We start from the raw sequence: 25535 nt of genomic DNA, 5'->3' as shown, positions 1-25535 counted from the left end.
GTGGCATTTCCTCGAGAGCTGGGTCGCCCAGTGAGAGGGAGAGCTCCACGTGTCCGAGCGTGGGTGTTGAGGAGCCGTTGTGGTTGCCGCATCAAATGCACACACTAAGTGCCCGTACAGCTAGGTTTCCTATAAAAGTAGGAAATCCTTATCGAGCGAAAGTTATTTGCTTTGTCGTTATTTTACCTCTCTTTTTTCTTGAAAAGGCGAGCTTAAGAAGTCCTAGAGGGGGATGAATAGAACTATGCCAAATAAAAAAATTTAAAGTGCTGAAATATTAAATAAATCAGAAATCTCAATCGCACAAGCATTGAAAATTTTAATTCAAACTAATTCATAGGAGGACCTACACCCAAACCAAGTTCAAGTAGGACAACCTTATTTCACAAACATTTGTAAGAATCAATATCTCAAACCAAGCAAAAGAAAATAAAGCTATCTATTATAAACATTCACCACTTTTGCATAAATGAAATTACAAACATTCTTCACAAATGTAAAAAGTAAACATTCATCACAACACTAAGAATTATAGTGGTTCAGTGTGTACAACAATTGTTCTTAAACAGCCACACCTCCACTCCCAATAATCATTATCCATGTGATATTGGCTTTCACTATAAATAAGGTTTTCTCATGGTCACCTTAAAACTTAATACAGTTGTGATTCTAAGAATTTTCTAGCTATCACAGAAAAACCAACAAATGAGATTTTCTAGCTATCTCAATAAAGCCAAACTATAAAAGCAAAGTGTACTTATCTTCCCCTTTGAAGATGTATCAGTCGATGTAGCTGTAAAACCGCTTCTCTTGTAGTAGATTGTTCAATGTTCAATCATATAAACAAGGGTTTAAGGTTCTAGATTGATTTTAAATAGATTCAAACCAAACGCTACTTGTTTGAATTCTTTAAGATCTCAAAGAAGTGTATTTACTCTCTTTATAAAATAAGATTCAGAAAATAAGAGATCATGAAATTAAAACAAAAACAGCTATTAAAAATATTATAAGTATCGTGCAATAGCTTGACAATAATGATGGCTTTTCTCTATCTTGTAGAAGGATTTAATAGACTTGAATTATTAATTTCGGATTCAGAAAATGCCTCTATTTATAGGCAAAGAAGTTGTTGCTTCGACTCGTCTAAGAACCGGATTCCGTTCCAACAAATTTTCAAATTTAAGCGCGATAAGATAAAATAGATCTTCGATTGGTCAAAGGCCCTGCTCGACTTCGAACAAGGTCTTCGACTGGTCGAGGGTGCCTAAAATTCGAACTGATTTAGTTGTTGGACTTCGAGTCGAGCAACCCTCGACTGCTCGAAAGCCCATCTTCGATTGGTCGAAGAAGTAACAGAAAAATCCATTTTCTTCAGTTTAAACTAGGACTGGTCGAAAAATCCTTACATTAGTCGAGCCACAGCTTAAACTAGTCGAACTTTAGCCTAACATAAGCATAAAAACTCATTTAAATTATGTTTTGAAAGTACCTAAGCCTAAGGTCTTTATAAGGTTTATTATACCTAAAATGACTGAACTTTGAAGTAGTTTGAACTTCATGGAACTTGTTCTTTTACTTGATTCTTCAATACAGCTTGAAATTGAAGATGGAGCTTGATCTTCTATTAGAACTTTAGTAGAACTTGAACTTACTAGAATTTAAACTTTCAATCTTAATCTTAAACTTCAGTAGAGTCCTGAACTTTCCATCTTGATCCTCTACTTGACTTGAACTTTTAATAGTGTCTTGAACTTTCCATCTTAATCCTTTACTTGACTTGAACTTTTAGTAGCATCTTGAACTTTCCATCTTGATCATTTACTTGACTTAAACTTTTAGTAGCATCTTAAACTTTCCATCTTGATCCTCTACTTGACTTGAACTTTGAACTTTCCATCTTGATCCACATTATAAGGTCTACTTCATAAGCTGTTTTGTCTAAACGAAATTTGGCAAACAAAGATGTGCTTTATACAATATAGCACTTACACTTCTCCTCTCGAACTCGGGTGATTTTCGGTGGCTTCCAAACTTCTTCCCCTTCTCCAGTGAGCTTCGTCTCTTGCCTTCTTCTCTCCACTCTTTTCTCTTTCTTCTGGGGTCCTGATATCCGGCATTCTCTCCGTCCAAAAAGGAAAAATGCCCGGATCATCGGATTGTTTGGGGGGATCATTTCAACGTGATGGTGGGCCGGACGGTTTTGATTTTCTGGAGAATCCGCCCTCTCTACTGATAATAATGAGTGATAGGACTTCCAGGCAGGCCAGGGTTGTCCCTCCATGTTCTCAAGTCGATATGTTCCCGATCGACTCATGCTTATCACCTTGTAGGGCCCTTCCTAGTTTGGCCCTAAGGTCCCTAAGTCAGGCTCCTTGGTATTCTAGAATGTTCTATGTAGGACTAGGTCTCCAACTCGGAACCTTCTCGTTTTCACTCTAGAGTTATAGAAGCGGGCGACCTACTGTTGCCGAGCTGCAACTCTGAGTTGGGCTTGCTCCCTTCTTTCTTTAACCAGGTCGAGGTCTAGCGGCATCTGCTCGGCGTTCTAACGTTCGTCGTAAGATCGGGTTTAGGCAGTCGGGAGTCTGATTTCGACTGGGACAACGGCTTCCACATCGAAGGAAAGTCAGAGAAAAAGGAGTTTCTCCTATGGCGGTCCGGGCAATGGTCCGATATGCCCATAGAACATGATGAAGCTTTTTTGCCCAAACTCATTTAGCTTTCTTGAGCTTGGTTCGGAGGTGATTCTTGATGACCGCTTCGACTTGCCCGTTAGCCTGGGGGTGCCGAGGTGATGAGTAGACGTTCCGAATTCCGAGGTTCTCGCATTCCTTGCCGGTTGGCAGAGGATCAATGATGTCGATCCCCCATTGCGCAAAGGGCCATGGTCCAGTCATGGGAGTCAATTGCTCAGGCGACTGATGGGGTACAACCGCGAATCCTTAACACTAGTTGCATTTCCGAGTGTATTGCCTAACATCTGTCTGGATAGTTGGCCAAAAATATCCCTGCTGGATGACTTTATAAGCAAGGGCGGGGCTACCTGGGGAAGCGCTGACTTAGGGCAATCGTTGTTTCGGGGTCGTGTCGACCTAAGGTCACGCCAACCTAGATTCTTTACGAGTGGTGGCCGAGGTCCATTTGGTCTCGGGCTCTCCGACTTGCCCTTAAAGGTGGTCCTAGAGTCGAGTTCGAGCTAGTTTGATGTTCGGGAGTGGTGTCTCAAGCCACGCTACGCTAGCTGTTGGTTGAGCTCGCTTAGCCCGCGGGCTTCTGACCTGACCTTAGCTATATTGGGCGATCTAATCTTCCCATAACACTATATACATGAAAATCTAAAATAAAGATGAAAATTACAATGAATTATAAGGAAATGTTGGTCTTATTGTAACCATTTAATAAGGGTCATTAAAACAATTTTCATAACAAACCATCCATACATACACCATATATCATATCCAAACTCATTAACCATCAAAGCATCGGAAAACATTCAACATACATGAATAACATACATGAATATCACTTTGATTAGACCCTTACAATGTGTCCCATTAATCATGATAAAAATCATGTTCAACATTGACCACCAGTGAAGTATGTCAATTTGAATAGGCCGTTCTCCCAATTTAAATGTTTGTTTAGGCTCAAATTTTATGTAGTGGTTCCCTACAAATGATACTTCGCCACCCTATGAATTGTAGCATACCCTACTACAAAAGAAGTCTACCGATCTACCTTATCCATGAACATACTCATGATTCAATTCTTCCATAGTTATGACCATCCACCGTGTATATATATATATAGACACACACACATGTTGATCTAATCATAAATCATCATATTTAAGCCATCAAATTATCATCAAGTGTAATTAAAATAATTTTAAAGAGTTAAAAAATAAAAAGTTTAACTATTAAAATAAAAAGTTCAACAATTCAAATTTTTCATAAAATCTTTTTAAAATAAATAAATAAATACCGAACTAGGTGGAAAACGACTCAATGAGTCCCTAATCTAATAGATCTAGTCATAATATGTCCAGGTAAATCTAATGGATTCTTTATTGGTCCGTGCAAAAATCAATACATCCTGATGAATATACCCACTTGAGAACCAAAGCCATCTAATCAAGATTATAACCCTTACATATCCACACGTTTAAGGATTGATCATCTTTAATGTAATATCAAGTTTGATCATTCTAATCATAATCTAGGCTAATGTTGCCCCCCAAACTAGTAACTTGAATTCAATATACCAATATAAGAACTCAAAGGTCCAAACCAAAATCCTTATCCATGACATACCCGTACTCTTATATGGGACAAGGGCGAAGGCATGTTAAGTTTTTTGGTTTAAAATAAATAAATAAATAAAAGTTTGAAAATTCGTTTCCCTCCAAAACATTTTTGAAAAAGCAAAGAAAAAAGAGGTTTCCTTTAGTCCCACATTGGATAGAGTGGGAGAAAACTGTTGGTTTATAAGTTATTGAGTGTTGATTATTCTTACTTGAGGAAATGGAGAGAGATGCTCAGTTTGTGTATTAGAATGCACGCTCAGGCATGAGCGCGGGCACAGCCGTAGGTGGTGTGGTTGTAGTAGCGTTAGTTAGTGCACTTCACCCTCGATAGGAACGATCAAATTAATGGATTTGAAACCGTCGACCATTTCTGAGAATGGCTAGTAGCCTCAATAGCCAAACAGTCTAAAAACAGACGACCCTTATGATCCAACAGTCAAACATACAAAATTTAGTACCAATAATAAAAAAATATTTCACAAATGTTTTGAACTATTGATGACCACCTAGCAACGATCCACACCTCAAATGCTATATAAACTTGACCTTCCAGGTCCAGAATCATCCAAGTCCAACAGATTCAATCATAATTCAATATGATTTCTCTAAACTGTTTTTCCCTTTTAAGATTACTTAAGAACTAGCTGAGACTGAGTTCAAGCACTCAACAAATCTACCATAAAAGCTAACTGCATTAACTGAGTCCCTATGTAGGTCCCTTCATGATTGCTGCACGCAGAACCTTACGAAATGCTAGTCTTATCCTGGAAGCAATTCATCTATAACCCACCAGCGATCTCAATTCAAGAAGAGAATGGGGCAAATTAAGCTCTAAGGACAATGTATTACATATGTAATTCAACCGATGTTAATTTTATTTTTTTGTCTTTCAATTTTCAATATTATTTTGTGAAATAATTTTCAACAATCTTAAATCTTAATTCATGAATACCAAAAGTATTGCGTCCATTAAACTGATGAACCCAGATCTGATTAGACTTGACCGATTCGATGGTACAAACTTCACCAGATGGCAAGACAAGTTGAAGTTTCTTCTCACCGCCTTGAAGATATTCTACATTCTAGATCCCAACCTATAACCACTACTAGAAGCGACCGACAACGACACTCCAGAACAAATTGTTGCCAGAGTTAAACGATAAGAAGACAAACTATTGTGTCGCAATCACATCCTCAACGCCCTCTCTGATCGGATGTACGACATGTACATAGGATAACAAAAGATATTTGGAATGCGTTGGAATACAAGTACAAGGCCAAAGAAAAATGAACACGGGAATTTTTAATTGTCAGGTGCTTCAATTTCACAATGGTAGACAATAAGCCTCTATTCGCCCAAATTTATAAATTATAGTTGATCGTAAATTTATTTTTTTTAAAAAAAAAAAAGGGGGGGGCACTAAAAATCGACTTACATGAATCTTTTCAAGTTGAAACTATTATAGACAAACTGCCTCCAAGTTAGAAAGACTACAGGAAGAAGCTACTGCATAAATCAGAAAAATTCACCTTAGAACAAATTAAAAATCATCTTCGCATTGAGGAAAAATCTCATAACCAATATAAGAAAGATTATGCCAATGGTATATCCTTGTCCAAGGTTAATGCAATAGAAAAACCATACCAAAATATTAACTCTGAGAAGAACGAATCCCAAAGACCTAACAAAGATCAATGAAAATTTAAGAAGACTCGAAAGAAAAAAGAACGACAAATCCAAGGGTCCTTGCTATATTTGTAGAAAGATTGGATACTTCACCTGAGTCTGTAGGAACAACAAAAAGCCTAAGAAATAGGCTGTTGTAATAGATGATGTCACGGAAGTGAACATATTTCAAGGGAATGATCACGGTTGATGGTATGATACAGATGCCACAATATATGTATGCAATGACAAATCTGCCTTCAAAACCTGTGAAAACGTGACTAATGGTCAAGAGGTTCAAATGAGAAGTAAAGGTCAGTCGAAGGTCATCGGCAAAGGAACCATGTAACTAATATTTACCTCTGGAAAGAAGGTAATCTTGACCAATTTATTGCACATCTTAGACATAAGAAGGAACTTAGTCTCATGGGATCTTTTGGGCAAACCCAGAATCAGGGTTATATATGAATCCGGTAAGTTAATCTTATCAAAAAATGAAAATTGTGGGAATGGGATATGTTTGTAATGGGATGATTAAGTTTTCACTGAATGAAAATAATTCTTCTACTTATATGGTTGAGTATGTAATCTTATGACATGGTAGATTAGCATGTATAAGCTATAGTACTAGAAGACTCATGGCTAAGAATGGCCTGATGAAAATGAAAACGATAAATGTGAAGTGTTTATGTGGTAAAAAATGACTAAAAAACCGTTTCCAAGTATTGACAGATCATCTCAGATGCTAGACCTAATGCATAGTAACATATGAGCTTAATGGCATTCTTATCCGATGAGGCAAAAGGCACTTCATAACGTTCATACACGATTGTTTAAGATATGTATATGTGTTCCTGCTAAAATCTAGAGATGAGGCATTTAATGCATTCAAAGCGTATAAATCCGAAGTAGAAAATCAATTAGTTAAAAAGGGAGAAACCCCCCATAGTGATAGAAGAGGAAAATACTTCTTCTCTAACTAAATTTTCTAGCTATTTTGAAGAACATGGCATTGTACACTGCACAACACCCTACACACCACAACAAAAATGGTGTGGCCGAGAGAAAGAATATGATTTTAGTTGAAATGATCAACTCATTGCTAATACAAGCAAAGTTGCCATTAAGCCTATGGGGAGAAGCATTATTAGAAGCATGTTATATCCTGAATAGGGTCTCATCTAAAAAAATCAAGACCTCTTTATATGAGATATGAAAAGGAAGAAAAATAAATTTAGGATATCTTAGAGTGTGGGGGTGTCTCGCCTATTGTAGAGCTCCTAACCCTATAAGAACCAAGTTGGGACCGAGAGTTGTAAAATGCACCTTTGTAAGGTATGTGCAGAACAGCAAAGCATATGGACTCTTAGAATTAGAATATAATGTGATCATAAATTCTAGATATGTAAAATTATTTGAGAACTCTACATCCATGGAGACTATGGATATTGAGATTCTATCTCCTAATATGACCATAGAGGGAACTCAATAAGAAATTGAATAGAGAATAGTTTTCTTCGACCTTGTACAAGAAGATGGAAATACTATAGGAAGAAGTTACTGCATAAATCGGAAGAGTTCACCTCTGAACAAATTCAAAAACATCTTTGTATTAAGGAAGAATCTCACAACCAAAATAAGAAAAAAATACGCCAACGGTGCATCCTTGTCCAAGGTGGATGCAATAGAAAAATCATACCGAAATGATACCAACATCTATGGATCATAACTCTCGTAGTCATCAATCATTGTATCCAATCTCAAGTTCCCAAGAACTACGAGAGGAATCACTCCTCACTAGTGATTTCATTATCGATAGTATCAATAGGTACTATCAATATCATACAATACAATGTTAATACAAATATGATGCATAGTTGATAAACTTCCCAGTCAATCAATAGATCACAATGTATCGACGATATATTAATATGTTGTGACATTTTGAAAATGTTACTATTGTAAGTTCTCCGATATCATTAATACATATTGCACGTATTGATAATATAATGCTGATCCCCTCCGAAAAACTTAGAAAATTCACAAAAAGAAAAGAAAAGATTTTCTCTAAAAATTTCTTCCAGGATTATATTCCTATGATTTTGACCAAATTATTTTCATTTGTTTGAAGAGAAAAGGGAATCTATGTGTGGAAATTGAGATTAGAGAGTCGTATGGTATCAAAAACCTAATTAGTGTAAATTATTTTTTCTTATTTAAATTGCTTGGAATTTGTGAAATGAAGTTAGTAGTTCATGATTTTGCATGCTCAATCATAAATGTTGAGATATTCGAATTTGGAAAAAAAAAAACTGGAATTTTCTCAATTTCACCTATGTAACTTGCATTAGTGTAGAAAAGGATCATGTGAGAATGCTTGAAGGCCGATCTCCATATCAATGACGCTTTATAGAATTTATAATAATAAAAAGAAAAAGAAATTATTTTTTAACTAAAAATGTCAAAAATAAATAAATAAATAATATTATTTTAAAAAAATTACATTAACCAGTCGTTATTTATACCTTATATTTATATATTCATGAGTATGTGCTAATCTTAACTTCAACCACACTCATTTATTTATTTTAAAAAATACATTTAATATTTTCAAAAATATAAAAATTAATTTAACAATATATTTTTTAAAATAAATGCACCATCAAATTTGGCTTCTGAATATATTGGTTGTGTTTTCATGTCTTCTATAATTTAAAAAATTATATAAAACCTTATATTTATGTATTTATAAGTGTATGCTAATCTTAACATCAACCACACACATATATTTATTTTTTAAAATACAAAAATAATTTAACAATATATTTTTCAAAATAAATGCACCAACTGATTTGGCTTTTTGAATATACTGGTTGTGTTTTCATACATTTTCTATAATTTAAAATTTATATAAATTAATTTTAAATGTATTCGCATCACTTCCGTCAAACAACCATAGTTTAGGACCCTATACAAAGGAAACTTTTTATGTCTATTCGTTTCTTTGTGATCTTTTGAATTCTAATTGTGTATTGATACCATTTTAACATCCCTTAATTTTTCATTGGAAAATTCAATGAATTCCCAAAAACATCAATACATTACCTGATACGTGCTATATTTCCCATTCGATAGATAGCCTATATGTTTTCATATCTCAAGGGTATGTTATAAGTGTATGCTAATCCTAACATCAACCACACACATATATTTATTTTTTAAAATACAAAAATAATTTAACAATATATTTTTCAAAATAAATGCACCAACTGATTTGGCTTTTTGAATATACTGGTTGTGTTTTCATACATTTTCTATAATTTAAAATTTATATAAATTAATTTTAAATATATTCGCATCACTTCCGTCAAACAACCATCGTTTAGGACCCTATACAAAGGAAACTTTTTATGTCTATTCGTTTCTTTGTGCTCTTTTGAATTCTAATTGTGTATTGATACCATTTTAACATCCCTTAATTTTTCATTGGAAAATTCAATGAATTCCCAAAAACATCAATACATTACCTGATACGTGCTATATTTCCCATTCGATAGATAGCCTACATGTTTTCGTATCTCAAGGGTATGTATGTTACATGCATTAATACCGACACCGAAAACACTAGACACATAGTCATCACGATTTATGACTGATATAGCCCTTGTTAAATCCACATGGTCGGTGGATTAGGGCTTACATTGGGTTTTTAAGGGCACAACTCCAACGGTAGGAACATGGCTCTGCCATATTCTGGTTCTTCTGGCTCACCAGTATCATCTTCCCTTTAATCAATCAACTACACTTTGATTTGAACACTACAAATTCCAAGAGATTTGAAAGCCTCCCATTTCAGTCAACAAACCAACATACAACCCCTCCCAATGGCAATCTTGAGATGAATTACCCAACCAATCTCTTTGTATAGACAGTTGAACTTTAATCCCAGCAAAAAGAAGGGGGGAAAAAGACAGATGAAGTATCAGAACGGAATGCAAAAAAAAAAAACAGTTGAATTCAGCACAGAATGACAGTGGCATCTAATACTGGTGCTTTTTTTTTTTGGTGGGGGGGAGGAGGGGGTGGAACTGCCGTTGCTCCATCTTTCTTGGGTGCAACTTGGAAATTAATGTAGATTAAAAGCTATTCAGTTAGGATTTTGTTTCCATGAGAAACCTATTAAATCAAGGGCATAGCCTCCTGTGATAACTCCTCATCCTCACATGAGGCACTCATGTATGGCTAGCCAGGCCTCCAAATTGTGAAGCTCATCACAGATGAAACATATCTCTAAAATTGCACCGAGCAAGCAATCCTAACCATACATAGGATGGCTATAAAATGGATGGTTAGAAGTGTGCGGTCCAAATTCCAGGGGCAAAACAAGATGGTTGCCATCTATTCTAATGATCCCCACCGTGATGGGAATACCAGAAAGCCTTCCAGACTGAATGATCATAGCCATCCAATCAATGGTTATTTTTTCTTCCAGACTGTTGTCATGTCCTTTTTAACCATCTCATAACAGGCAACTGACCGAAGGGGGGCTAGCCAATCTGGGAGACTATTTAGGCATCCCTTATCCAAGGTGGGGCCCATCGAATCAATGGTTTAGATGACTTGGTGCATCTTGTGCTTTGCTAGGTCAACCAATCAGAGGGCATATGGGTTTCTTTCTTCGATGTCCATGGATGAGCTTACGATCCCTCTGAAAACGGATTGAGTCATGAATCTGTGTCAAATAAATTAGGTTTGAGATCAGAATGTAGTCAGAAATTAGGTTCAATTTCTACTCATACCTGAAACTTGTTGAGATGAGAAGTGATCGTTCATATTGCTGCAATAGGAAATACAGTCAGAAAGAATTCTTTTATACCTGAACCTCCATTGAACTGCCAGTTTCCATCTCTCCATTGATCTTTTAGCCTTACCAGGCAACAGGAACTCCGAGACAGCACCCTTCTGCAGACCATTCACCTCAAAGAAATCACAAAGCTCCCCTCCACAAGCTAGCATTTCCACAACCTCTTCTGGAATGGGATGATTTTGCAATTTCTCTATGCTGCATAGCAGCAAACTGTCTTCCTCAATTGAAGTAGGCATTTCCTCCAAAAGATCGCGGCATTTCTTTGACACCCATTTCATGACGGAGATCTCATTCTCTGCTGACAGTATCGATCCTGAGTAAGCAAGGTGCCCAACTGCCTTTCGAAGTTTTGGAGCCGTCACTGACAAGCGTAAAGCAGACAGCAAAGCAAATGACGGCTTCCCATCTTGCTGAATGTACAAGGAATCTTTGGGCCATGGATTGGTAGAGCCCATGCCCATATCTAACCGAATGAAGGCCTTTTCGTTTGGGTTTTCATTGAGAAGAAACCCGTAATGATCAAGAAGCTCCAAATTTGTGTATGTGCCGTAACATAAAAGGACCTGCAGAATGCGTCATGGAGCTGTGAGGCGAGGTAGCCTTGATAAGTCACAACCAACCATATATTATGAGCAATCATATGATCCATGGCAAGTGGGGTCCACAATTAAGTTATCCAAAAAATCGATCTTACAGAGTCCACTGAATGGACCACGCTACGAAAATGTCTGAGATTGGACAATCCCAGTCATCCAAACTCTTGACTTTTCTTTTTCTTTTTTTCTTTTTTTCCTTCGTTGAAGTGGAGCATTGCCGAATTTGATTTCTCAACCATCAATTTACCAGAAAATGATGAGAGAGTTAAGATTAACTTAGTATTGCTCCCCGACAGTGATTTTTGGGGCATAGTCCATTCATGTTAGGATCCATCAAATCAATGATCATCATTGCCAAAACCACAGGGCACACTCGCAAAAACCCAATGCTTGAGGATACCATACCTATTCATAAGCCAAGGATCATATAATTCCTCATATGAAAATGCATTTCGTGGTAACAAACAACCTAGATAACTCAAATCACATGGTTATCATCCTGAATTCACTGGTGTCAATTGACAAATCATTGCTAAGTTGGTATGCATATATCAGTTAGGCTAGGTGGCACTGTCTATATGTCATAGTATTCATAGTAAAAGATTGAAGTCCAATGATAGTGGGCATTGTCAATACTTGGAATAGGAGCAAAATGAGAAAACTTACTAGAAAGGAAGTTCTGCAAAGAGCAAAACCAAGATCGGACACAATAATTTTCAAGGATTCCAATTAAGCAAAGGCCTATTCTCTTTTGGAAGGATCAAGGCTTTTTTGGAGACCAGCTGGAGGGTCATTTGCTCATTCAATCAAGCCAATTGTGAATTGTCATAACTGTATTGCATCAGCATCAAATAGGAGAAGATTAGCAAGTACTGCTGTACTAGCGACAAGCTCTCCAAGAAGCAAATGTCCAAGGACCCATTCTTTGAAATCTAAATAATATTTACCAGATGCTTTCGACAATACGCAAACAACTGGAGGACCTAAAATACCATTATGAGATATGGATGAACAACAGCAAGGATGAGAACAGGAAGCAGTGTTTTTAATTTTTGATGTTATCCCCATGTTCAAACTAAAGATGACAGTTTTCATCGATTCAAAAACAATGGTGCAAGAAATCGCGTTAGGTACAAGAAATTGACAAAGTAAAGGGTGTCCCCATGTTAGGGTTTGGTGATTTTGTTTTAGTACCAAAAAGTGCAAGAATCAGATGAAGAGTACACCAAATCATAGTTCAAAAACCCGAAAACTCAACGCGATGTCCAATCAGGTCGGGTCAACTCAAAGACTCGACCAAGTCTTCACTCGACTCAACTTAATATATTAATAATTTAATAAAAATTATTTTTTCTGGGGTTATTATTAAATACATTGGACATTAGTAAAAGGGTTTTCCTAACATCCCCACCTTCATAGGGATGTTAGCAATGTCCCCAATGCCTTTAAGTGGCACGTGGTGTGTCTAATCATTGATCCAAGCCACTGATTCATACATTTGGGGGCAAGCCATGGTGAAAAAATCATACCAATTGGATGATCATAACCCTTTGAATGAGGCCAATTTGTTACTGTTGTCCATTTTTTACAGGCCATAAATCACAAGGTTAGAATCATCACACACCAATGTGCCACTTTGGAATCATAAGCAATACAATGTTGGATCAATCACGTTGATGTTTCAAGATAATGTTTATTTTGTTTCTCCACTGTCCACTCAAATCTTGAATTTCCGTTTTCCACGCTATTGATCGAATGTTTAGGATCATCCAACCCGCACAAGTTTTTCACCATGGCTTGCCCCCAATTGTATGAATGAATGAACGGCCCAGATCAATGATTGCACACGCCATGTGTCACTTAAAAGCATTGGGGACATGGCTAACATTCCCATGATAGTTGGGACGTTAGCAAAACCCTTAGTAAAATATTTTGAACACAAAAACTAGATTTTAACACAACTGAAGCACTTGTTGGGCTGGTAGCAGGTTTGTGCTCTTTACAAACAGGGCATGAGTTCAACTCCCAGCCTTGCATTTTTTGAATTTTACCAAAGCGCTAATTGACCAAGCGAGTAACTCAGTCGACTCATGTTGAGTTGACCGAGTTTATGAACCGACTCAACCAGACTTGTCAAGATTCGATCGAGTCACTCTCATCAGCGAATTTCCAATAGACTCAGCCCGAAATCTCACCGAGTTGACTTGGCCAGGTTTCGAGTAAAGTCATCAAGTTTTGAAACCGTGCAACAAATAGCCAAAAACTCATACTCAGCTCAGAAATGGTCCTTCAATTTCACAAGTCTAACTTGGCCAAGTCAATGACACATTCACTGAGCCAAGTCAATCATCCAATTGTGTTGATCTTTTGTAAAGACTTTGGACTGGATGCTTTGAACCTGGCCAAACCAAGTCAACACAACCGAGTTCCAACTCGATCCAAGAGTTTTTAAACATCGAAAATAGCAAAACTTTAGCTTTAATAGTAGCATTCAGGACTATTGTATTTTCATTCATTACACATTAAAATCCCAAGAAAAGTTAGCACACACCTGTTCTCCTTTTCTATATCTTTTCCTTGCATAAAAGCAATAAGCAGCAACATCTTCCTCATAACCACCATCTGTCAATCTTTGAGAGTGCCTCTCAAGTCCCTCCACATCTAACTTTTCTGCAACATCCTTATCTTTCCCCAGGGAACTAATTTGCAAGGGAGGAGCTCCTTCCATGCTTTCTACATCTTCCCAGAAAAGAGATTCCTCCTCAGGTGCAGCATAATTGAAAAAGTCCCCCACAGGGCATAAACACCCAGCCTCATCCCATGGTATGTGCAACGTACGGGAGGATATCTTCAAGAAGAACAGGGTAAATGTGAGCATTTAAATTATCAAAACTAGGAAGGGAAAAGGAAACATAACTACTATGCAGGAGTATTATATATGATGCCCAACTGAAAGAAACTGCATTGGTTTCGTTTGAATCACCAATTGTATAGGTTAGGCCCACCTCTCAGTAGTATAAGTTGTTGATCTCGTGGGTGCTATGATAGGGACATCCCGCGCACACGCGCATGCACGTCGGCCCCCCTATGCACGTACGCCAGAAGAAGGAGGGCCCCACTGTCAATCTGGATCGATGACGACATACAAGGAGGGCCTCCTAGTTAGATGACGAAGTTTTGGTTCAAGAGAGTGGACCCGATAGCCAAGAAAAGCCCATCATGGGATCTCATGATCGTGGCCAACTCATCGAATTGATTTCATATTTTAGGTATTGCTTATTGTTATTATTTATAACATCGTGAATGCTTTAGATTTCTTTGTTTGGTTTTTATTTGAGTTTACTTCATCGCCAAGTAATAGGTTGCGCACATGGTGCGAGTTTTTGGGGTATAGGGTTTTCCCTATAAATAGGCACCCCTTGTAGTTCTTTTGATTCATTGAAGCTTAATAAAAATTCTTGCTCTCTTAGTGAGTTGTGGAAGAATTCAAAAGTGGGTGCGAAGCCCTCCCTTTTCGAATGGCTAACTACGTGGTGTGAAGCCACATCTATCCCCATCCGTCCCTACCCTCTCTCATCCATGTATCTCATCTTCTATCATCATTATTGCTTTGAATTTTTCAGCTTTTCAAACTATTCATCCCCCCTACAACCATTTTCCAGAATCTGGACCTATGGGAGGGTTGAAACTTCGGCGGAGCATTACGCCTCGACCTTACGTCGGACCGTCGTTAAACTTGGAGGGATTGGAGGTCTCCCTTGGCCGACCAAGGCGTAGGTATCACTTTGGGGAGACGGGCTTCCATCACACGTGCGGCCAACCCACCCACGCAGGTGCGTCAGCCCCGGGTCACCATCTGCATGCAGGAGCTTTCTCCGGGTCAGGTTTTTCTCTTTTCATTCCTATTTCCTAAACCCTAGCCTTAGTTTGCATTAGCCCTAATTTATTTGCCCCTTTTTTCACCCTAGGGTTCCTTGAATTGAGATTGGTGAATCCCTTGGATTAGGAACTGATTGTTGTGCATGTGTGGATGATTATTGCTTATCTTTGAGCATCATTTGATTTATAATTTTAACAGATCCAGCCCTAACATGTATAGGCCTGGACCCGCATAGATTCCCCTTAATTGAATGGTTTGGACTTTCATGTGGGATGTGGAATTTGTGTAATTGTTTTTGAACTAACGTGATCTTAAGCCTGAAATCTCGCACATCATATTTAAATTTCATGTCCTGCATCAAATTTGGTATCAGAGCTTAGGGTTTTTATAGGGGAATACATTATTTGTTTAAGGTTAATTTGTTTGAGTCCGTCATGCATCTAGTCCATCACATGTAGCTTTTAGGAGTCCATAGTCCCTTATTTTATTAACTATATTACTAGAGTAACATTGCATAGTCCCCTCATACAGAGTCTCATAGGATTATTTAGTCCCATATAGTCGTCGTAGAAAGTCCTTAGGTGGAGTTAACAAGTTGTACGCCCACACGTACGGGTCATGGTTTTGGCTAGCACCCTACACTAAACATGGAACAACTGTTAGAGTCACTAAACAAGTTGTCCCAGAAGATCGAGTCTTGGGGTAAGTACTTGGAACGAAGCATAGATCAACGCCTTGACCAAATAGAGGCCTCTCTCAAGACAAACCTCACCATTAGGGAAGATGGCCAATCTCAAGCAGGTGGCCAGGAAGATAGACAAATGAATGGAGGTGGCCAAGGAATCAGTTATGGGCGTGCACCCGTACCCCCATCCCATGAGGGACATCAAGACCATTATTTTGAGTACAACATGTGCGACCTCATAACTAGAGAGAGTGCACCAGAGGCTAGTGTAGAGTTACCCATTGAGGCCATTCCAGTAGTGGATGAGTTTCGTGATGTTGTTCCTAATGATCTACCAGATGAGTCTTCCCCTAAGAGGAATATAGAGCACACCAGAACATGGGACACCGTAATACCTATAGCCGAGTTTGCGTTTAATAGTTCTATCGATAGGTCCACAGGTCTCAGATAGGTCCACAGGTCTCAGTCCTTATGAAGTCGTTACTGGTTATAAACCTTGGAAACCTATTGATCTTGTCCCTATGTCACTGTCCCATAGGCCGTCAGAGCCTGCAAAGTATTTTGCGCATCACATTCATTCATGGCATCAAGAAATCAGGCAGAAGATCATGATTAGTAATTAACATTACTCACTTTCTGCAGACCAATATAAATGTTTCAATGAATTCAATGTAAGAGACTTTGTCATGATCCGCATCAGGCCAGAGCAATACCCTCAGGGAGCCATTTAAAAATTACACGTATATAGCGCTGGACCATTCAAAATTATAAAACGAAACGGTCTCAATGCGTATGTGGCAAATCTTCCACCCTCCATGGGAATTAGTTCCACATTTAATGTGGAGAATCTAGTTGCATTTCAAGGGGTCATTAACGCATTGTCTAGCCTTTCACCTAACCATCCTGATTCCTCAAACCTTTCCTTTGATCCATGGCCCCCTCTCGACCCATTTTCTCAGCCTCTACATCTCATTCCTACCCATCCCGACCCATTTTTCCAGCCTCTACCTTCCATACCTACCTGTCCCGACCCATTTTCTCAGCCTCTACCTCCCATACCTACTCTTCCTGACCTTTCTTCCTAACCTCTACCTACCATACCTAACCTTCACACACCCAGAGAAGTAGAGGATATCCTGGACCATTAGATAATTTCAACGTCGGATGGCAGGTTTCAAAAGTTCTTGGTCAAGTGGAAGTCACGTCCAGCTTTAGCCAATATGTGGCTCGCAGAGGAGGAGCTTCAAAGACTTGATCATTACATCTCAGAGCGGTTCAGGAGTTTTATTTCACCAGTGGCGAAATCTTCGCAGCCGGGGAGAATTGATGGAGACATCCCGCGCACACGTGCACACACGTCGGGCCCCCTATGCACGTACACCAGAAGGAGGGCCCCATCGTCGATCTGGATCAATGACGACATCCAGGGAAGGCCTCCTAGTTAGATAACGAAGTTTTGGTTCAAGAGAGTGGACCCAATAGCCAAGAAAAGCCCATCATGGGATCTCATGATCGTGACCCACACGTCAGATTGATTTCATATTTTTGGTTTTGTTTATTGTTACTATTTCGAACATCGTGAACGCTTTAGATTTCCTTATTTGGTTTTTATTTGAGTTTACTTCATCGCCAAATAATAGGTTGCAGACATGGTGTGAGTTTTTGGGGTATAGGGTTTTCCCTATAAATAGGTACCCCTTGTAGTTCTTTTAATTTATTGAAGCTTAATAAAAATTCCTGCTCTCTTAGTGAGTTGTGGAAAAATTCAAAAGTGCGTGCAAAGCCCTCCCTTTTCGAATGGCTAACTACGTGGTGTGAAACCACATCTATCCACATCCGTCCCTACCCTCTCCCATCCATATATATCATCTTCTATCATCATTATTGCTTTGAATTTTTCAGCTTTTGCAGCTATTCATCCCCCTACAGCCAATATCCAGAATCTGGACCTGTAGGAGGGCTGAAACTTCGGCGGAGCACTACGCCTCGACCTTACGTCGGATCGTCGTTAAACTTGGAGGGATTGGAGGTCTCCCTTGGCCGACCAAGGCCTAGGTGTTACTTTGGGGAGACGGGCTTCCATCACACGTGCGGCCAACCCACCCGCGCTTGTGCGTTAGCCCTGGGTCACCATCTGCACGCGGGAGCTTTCTCCGAGTCAGGTTTTTCTCTAGTTTTTCTCTTTTCATTGTTATTTCCTAAACCCTAGCCTTATTTACATTAGACCTAATTTATTTGCCCATTTTTTCACCCTAAGGTTCCTTAAATTGACATTGGTGAATCCCTTGAATTAGGGACTGATTGTTGTACATGTGTAGATGATTACAGCTTATCTTTGAGCATCATTTAATTTATAATTTTAACAGATCCAGCCCTAACATGTGTAGGCCTAGACCCGCATAGATTCCCCTTAATTGAATGGTTTGGACTTTCATGTGGGATATGGAATTTGTGTAATTGTTTTTGAACTAACGTGATCTTAAGCCTAAAATCTCGCACATCATATTTAAATTTCATGTCCTGAATCATGCTATCATGGGTTCAATCATGCCCAATCAGATGATCCTAAGTATCTGATGAACCAGACAATTATAACCAATGGTCTATATTTAAAACTGGCCTAGTCAAATGGTTAGGGTGATGGGGGAGATTTTTGGGGCATCTCTTCCCACAATCGGGCAAACAACATGAACAATTTGGATAACCAAGAGAGGGGCTTGCAAGTCCCATTTGTTTTGCCAAGCAAATGTTGTATATTTCCAAAAAACATATAGCCACTCACTGTTGCAGAAGCCCATAGCCATGATCTAAAACTTAAGAGTTGAGGCTTGAGTTCGAGCTCTTTCATAAGGGCCAGAGCTTCTTTCCAGTCTGACTGAGCCCTTGAAACTGCCTTTTCTGATGTCCAAATAGCATCATCCACCTAACAATCAGATGAAAGATCTTGGAGCTGCTTAAATTTTACAATTCCGGTTATAGACAAATCTGAATCATTGGATGTATAAAAGCATAGAGTCAGACCAACAATAATATTCAGGAATCAAAGAATACGAAACAGAACTTGCAATGCTCGAATCCCAAAGGGAGTGAAGCTGGATAATGTATTGTAAGTGTGAGGCAACTGTACTAAATATGGGTACCACCAGGAAGCCCTCCCTTTTCCCACTTCAGCCAATAAACATACCGCCAACACCTGCAAAAAGACATTCAACAGATAATTCTAGTAGTTCAATGTGTACGTTAGTGAGCCAAAACCATAAAAGAAGGTAATGGATAAAAGTAAAGTTATAGACTTCCCCACCTGCTGAAAGACATAAGTATGCACCGCCATGCAGTTCAAACCGATGAGCAATCTAAAATTCCAGGAGTCTTAAAAGCATATAGTCAAAGATCGTAATTATTAGGAATCGGTAACAAATTATTACTGTCATGCACAACCCCGTGCAGGGACTCTCCCAAAAGTATAGTCCACAAATAGGTCACAGTCTGGGAATGCAATTTTGTACCAGTTATCTTACCACCACAAACAATAGATGAGCAAATGAAAATCATTTCGTAAGAGTTCCAGGATAATTGCTTTTGAAAGAATTAATTTTTGAAGGGCAGTTTCATTCTATGGAAACAGGTATAGACGACTCATGCCTTAAATATCTGTCATAAGAACATGTAACATATATCACATGCATGACGCACCATTTAATCTAATAGTCTTTTCAATTCACATGATACAAACTTAGTTTATATTCATAGAGAGTTGAACAATGTCTGCCACATTGCCTCCTTTGACTACATGGCAAGCTGGCAACAAAGGTTTAGTTTCTAGTTAGATCAAGGACAAGCCCATTGTTCATGATTTGTCTACTACTTTTCTGCTTAAAAACCAGAAAACGAATGGGAAAAAAGACAAGTTTTTAGAGTTTTTTTTTTTATATACCAATTATAAGATCTTTATATATATATATATAGTTAAGAAGTCCATTGTAGGGTCTTTGTTGTTCCTAAACAAACTTACGCCCTACTGGTCCGCATGTGGAACATACAAGACTAATCTTGTGTTACACATGTGACACTAAGTGCCACCATCCATCTTCAAGTGCCAACAAATGTATGACTTCTAATCTTCAAGTGCCCTTCATGTGCCAAGTTTTTTATGTGATGCATGTGTCACATGTGCTACCATACATCATCAAGCACTCCACATGTGCCACCATGCATCTTCAAGCACTCTGCATGTGCAACATTTACTCGTACATTTTTAAATACTACACATGCACCAAAGCTACCGAGTTTTCAATGTACACATACACCACTACGCAAAATAATCCTTCCTTAATCCAAGTGCTAGGCAAATAGCATGAGAATAATTAGTCCAAGACAACATGATCTAAACAAACAAGGCTGGACAAGTCTAACTTCGACAGGTTATCTGGGACTAAACTTGTGCTGTAACTAATGGACCCTAAGAATTTAAGAAGGCTAAACATGGAGCATTTACTCCGTCATGCTTCATCTATCATCATCATCATCATCTAAGACTTGTCCCAATTAATTGGGATCAACTACACAAACCTTGTTTCAGCATTCCACTCTATTAGGGGCTAGAACTCGGTTAGACCATAAGTCCTCAAGTCTTTTTTTACTACCTTCATCCATGTCTCTTTGGGCCTTCCCCTTGCCCTTTGAGAGCCTTCAACTTATACCAACTCACTTCTTTTAACCGGCGCAGTTCTTGTTCTCCATTGCACGTGACCAAACCATCTAAGTTCCCTCACCTTATTGCCAATTGGTACTGCTCCTAAGTTCCCTAAAATGAATTCATTTCTAGTTATATCATTCCTCATCTTGCCACCCATCCATCTCAACATCCTCATTTCAGCTACACATCCTGTGAACATGTTGTTCTTTAATTGCCCAACATTTTGCCCCATAAATCATGGCTAGTCTTACAGCTATTTTATAAAATTTCCCTTTAAATTTGAGTAATAAAAAGATGATCACATAAAAACTCCAAGGCACATCTCCATTTCTTCTTCCCAGCTTGAATTCTATGGGCAACATCCTTTTCAATCCCTCCACTCTCATGAATTATTGGCCTAAGGTGTCGAAAGTGGTCATTTTAGGAAACATGAATAGCATGAAAAATGTGGCATTAAAGGCGCACCTTCATCTATAATACCCATAAAATGAAAGATGTGCCATGCCCTAGTTTGTCACCATCATTATCTAATCCTTATCCCAACTAATTGGGATCAGCTAAATAATCCTTCTCCACATTCCACTCCATCAAGGTCCATAACTTCACCTAGGTCATAGGTCATCAAGTCTTTTCTTACTACCTCCACCCACATCTTTTTGGGTCTTTCCCTTGCCCTTTTAGAGTCTTCAACTTATACCAACTCATTTTGACCAGTGCAATTCTTCATCTCCATTGCAGATGACCAAACCATCTGAGTCCACTTTCCCTCATCTTATTACCTATTGGTGCTACGCCCGATCCCTCGGATGCATTCATATTGAAAATTGTTGTATTGGAATATCATGTTCATGGATCCTATGTCATATATTTCCCTCCCACATATACACATGCATAGATATATTTGTCATCGTACAGTGTTTTGCTCAAATTACCTACATTTTGCCTAATCCAACATTTTCTATTTCATACATGGGAGGGGATGGGCTGCCTTTCAACTAACCAGATAGTTCATCTCATGGACCCATAATGGATGGAGACATGGACAAATGTAAACAGGGAAAAAAAATCACCAGTACGAAACAATTCCAGACATCCAATCAGTGGGATTTTTCTGCCATTGTGTATTTGACTGTTGACTACATTTTCTTTTTAACCATCCCTTCGAAGCTCAACTACTAGATGGCTAAAATTTTCCAATTACTAAGTTCTAGTCTAGTCTTTAGAGCAACATCACAACCTCTTTGTAGTGGGTCCCATTGGATGAACATTATGGATCACTATAAGGAGCCCCCCCACATGTGTCTACCTCAAACAAAAACACTTGTAATCACGTCAATTACCATATATGCCCTATGTATATGCTAACAATTTTCATATCATATTTATAAGAATAAAGGAAGCATGCAAAGCTGCACTAATTATCACAAGACTAAAAACCATAAGCCATACCATGAAACTTTGGAAAAGAGTGATTCAGCAAAGACTATGGCATAAGAAGAATATATCAGAAAATTATTTTGGTTTCATGCCAAGAAGGTCTACTATTGAAGCTATTATCCCTACTTAGACAATTGATGGAGAAATACAGGGAGAGGAGAAAGGATCTCTACATGGTCTTTATTGACTTGGAGTAAGCTTATGATAGGCTCCCTAGAGAGTTGATAAGGATGGTGTTGGGAAAGAAAGGAGTTTCAAGAAGATATATTGACATGATTAAGGATATGAAGGAGTGGTAACAAATGTGAGGACCAGTAATGAGAGATGAGTGAGTTCCCAATTATTGTAGGCTAGTACCAGGGATTGGTATTGAGCCCCTACCTTTTCTTATTGGTTATGAACAAGTTAACGAGGCATTTGCATGAAGAGATCCCATGATGCATGTTGTTTGCAGATGACAATGTTTTGATCAACGAGATGAGGTAGGCATAAAAACAAAGCTAGATTTATGGAGGGATTAGAGGTGTACACGAGTCGAACCAAGTCGAGCCTGGCACAGCTCAACTTGGCTCAGCCACTAGCTGACCCCGGCTTGAACTCGGCTCGGCTTGGTCCTCGAGCCTGACTAGCCAGCTCGACTCTGTTCTATCAGTAGCTAGGGCCAGTTCAAGCCTGTGCGGCATTTTCACAAACACATAGAGTGAACTTTCAATTTCCTACTATATGTAAAACAACAACAGTTGTTTACAAGTATTTCATAAAACAACTTGTAGGCAACATCAAAATCAAGAAAAAAGGGTATTTGTTTCATACACATACCTTTCATGCCACTAGCCGACACTTTGTTGAGTCACTTCATCAAATACTTGGTGAGCAACATCAATATCAAAGTAACCGAGTCATCGAGCTGGTTCGATCCAAGTTCAATTCGAGTCGAGTCAAGCTCAAGCAAGTTCAAACTCGGTTCGAAATTTTTTCGAGCTCAAAAAATCAGCTCGACTGGGCTCAAACTCAGTTTTGAACCGAGTCGAATCAAGCTTTTTCGAGTCAAGTCAACCGAGCTAACTCGGTTGGTGTACAGCCCTGGGAGGGATACTTTAGAATCTAAAGATTTAAAATTAGTCAAACTAAAAGCGAGTATATTGAGTACAATTTTATAAATTTTAGGAGTTGAAAAGAGGAATTAGTTAAGATTGTTGACCAAGAAGTTACCCAAAATAACCACTTTCAATACTTTGGGTCAATAATTCACAAGGATGGAGAGATTGAGAAGGATGTTGCCCATATAATTCAAGCTGGCTGGAAGAAATGGAGATGTGCCTCTGGAGTGTTATGTGATTGTTGTGTGACATTCAAACTGAAAAGGAAATTTTATAGGATAGCTATAGGACCAGCCATGCTTTGTAGGACAAAGTGTTGAGCAGTTAAGGAACAACACAATCGAAGGATGAGTGTAGCTGAAATTAGGATGTTGAGATGGACGAGTGGCAAGATGAGGAAGGATAGAATTAAAAATGAATGCACTCGAGGGAACTTAGGAGTAGCAATAATAGGTAATAAGATGGGGGAAAGAAGAATTAAATGTTGTATTTTAAATTATTTTAAAACAATTTAGTGTTTCAAAATATCCGTTGGGACGGACCATGGCTGCGCATGTGCCCTACGGATGTGTCTTTTCACTGAAAGGTTATATCCTTTCAATTTTTGTTTTGAAAAGTTGTGTCTTTTGAAGCCTAAGGGTCGCATCACTTGGTTTTAAACCCAATAGTCACAACCCTTTGTGAAAGGGTGTCTTTACAAAGTCTATAAATAGACTTTCTCTCATCTGTTTTAAAAAAGTAAGAAAAAGTTTGTTTTATATTAAAAGTACGGTTTAAGTTTTTTTTAGTTCGAGTTAAGACTACAAAGTGGTTCGAGCCTGTGTACAGTAAGTGCACTGCTGGGACCGAGTCATAGTCGTTGTATCCTGGAGGTCGATTGCTCTGGAAACCTATTGCACTTGGGACGCTGTCCAAGGGGAGCAAATTCGATTTCAAGCCGAGTGACTCATGTCACGCCTCGACTTCTATAAACTGATAAGTTTTCTCTTTTTCTTAATTTAAATTTATTGTATTTAAATAGTTTTTCAAACTCCATATCCCAACATTAAATGGTTTGCTCATGTACAACAGAGTCTAAGAAATGTGCCCGTTAGAAGGGAGTGAGTTGGTACAAGTTGAAGACTCTAAAAGAGCAAGAGGAAAGCAAAGAATGTGGGTGGAGGCGGTAAGAAAAGACTTGATAACCTATGTTCTAACTGAAGTTACGGCCCTTGATAGAGTGGAATAGTGGAATGGGATTCATGTAGCCTACCCCAATTAGTTGGGATATGGCTTAGATGATGACGATGACGAATTTCAGTATCGTATGATCTATAGTGGACCCCAACAAAAATCAATGAACAAAAAATAGTTATATAAAAAAAAAAAATTTAAATTAAATTAAAGGAGAAAAGACGGACGAATGATCCAATGAAGAAACTGATAAGCAGAGCGATAATCACCTAGTAAAAGGGCTAGTTTGAAACAGCAAGAGAAGGAAAACTCACCTGAATAGATGAAAGATAAGTACGTCTCTTGACCGAAACAGCCAGTCTCGCATCCTTCAATACACTTTCGGACGTCAACAAGGCGGGTCTCGGTACTCTGAGAATAGGCTCTCCTTTTCTAAGATCACGGGCAGCGGCTAATCCACGACTGGAAAGAAAAAAAAAAAATCCCCAAAAATAGAAAATAAGCAAAAACCCATTTGAATTTGTGAAGATTTTGAAGGTTTGGTGGGGTTTTTTTTTTTCTTTTCTTTTTGCTCTTTGAAGATGATGATAAAGAAGACCCCGATGAAAGAAATGGTATTGAAAATTACCCTCCAGCGTCTGGGAATTGGGAAATTAAGAGGGATTGGCCAAGAGTAGAAGATGGAGAGGATTGAAGGAGGTGATTTGGGCAGTCTGAGATGCCTTGATTTGCAGCCCATTTCAGGAAATCTTCCATCTGCTTTCCTTCTCCCTCCATTTCTCGCAACCAAGTGCCAGTAGACTGTTCTCGTCTCTGCTCCGGGAAATGGACTCGGATTCGTTAGTGACCCCTCCAGTACCGAGTTTGGTACAGATCGGTACTGGAAAAGCTTTGTTGACCCACCACGATGAATGTATTTTATCCACGCCGTCCATTCATGTTGCCAGCTCATTTAAGGATATGAGCCCAGACATGAGGCAGATCCAAAGTTCAAGTGGACCACACCACAAGAAGCAGAGGAAAAGGGAAGCCACCGATGAAACCTTCCAACGACCGGAAGCGGATTGGCTGGTGTACCTCAAACCAGCTGTACAGCCAGCAAGTTCGGCTTTAGGCAAGCGTCGTGCAA

General features: G+C 38.7%; 1 protein-coding gene across 3 annotated transcripts; it reads right to left on the bottom strand.

Annotated features, from left to right (window-relative positions):
* Positions 1-10738: 10738 nt before the first annotated feature.
* On the bottom strand, positions 10739-25319 carry LOC131243082 (protein SET DOMAIN GROUP 40). Of its 3 annotated transcripts, XM_058242168.1 has the most exons (6): positions 25035-25298; positions 24721-24868; positions 19062-19193; positions 18783-18923; positions 13987-14283; positions 10739-11402 (listed from the first exon to the last, which is right to left on the bottom strand). In XM_058242168.1, the coding sequence occupies exons 1-6, from the start codon at positions 25181-25183 to the stop codon at positions 10755-10757; spliced, it is 1515 nt and encodes a 504-aa protein (XP_058098151.1). In that variant the 5' UTR covers positions 25184-25298; the 3' UTR covers positions 10739-10754. The 3 variants fall into 3 exon arrangements, with proteins under 3 accessions (XP_058098151.1, XP_058098153.1, XP_058098152.1); XM_058242170.1 differs by lacking the exon at positions 13987-14283 and having other exon boundaries at positions 25035-25319; XM_058242169.1 differs by lacking the exon at positions 19062-19193.
* Between the last annotated feature and the right edge of the window lie 216 nt (positions 25320-25535).

The sequence above is a fragment of the Magnolia sinica genome, chromosome 4, assembly GCF_029962835.1.
Source record: "Magnolia sinica isolate HGM2019 chromosome 4, MsV1, whole genome shotgun sequence".
Classification (NCBI taxonomy): domain Eukaryota; kingdom Viridiplantae; phylum Streptophyta; class Magnoliopsida; order Magnoliales; family Magnoliaceae; genus Magnolia; species Magnolia sinica.
This window is presented reverse-complemented; position numbering and strand designations above follow the sequence as displayed.

Bases quoted from the DNA above. Each gene is read 5' to 3' on its own strand.
- LOC131243082 (XM_058242168.1), bottom strand. From the start codon at position 25,183: ATGGAGGGAGAAGGAAAGCAGATGGAAGATTTCCTGAAATGGGCTGCA. The intron at 14,284-18,782 runs GTGAGTGGCTAT...TTCTTCTTGAAG, and splicing joins GGCTATGGGCTTCTGCAACA to ATATCCTCCCGTACGTTGCA. The intron at 11,403-13,986 runs GTGTGTGCTAAC...CGCATTCTGCAG, and splicing joins GATATAGAAAAGGAGAACAG to GTCCTTTTATGTTACGGCAC.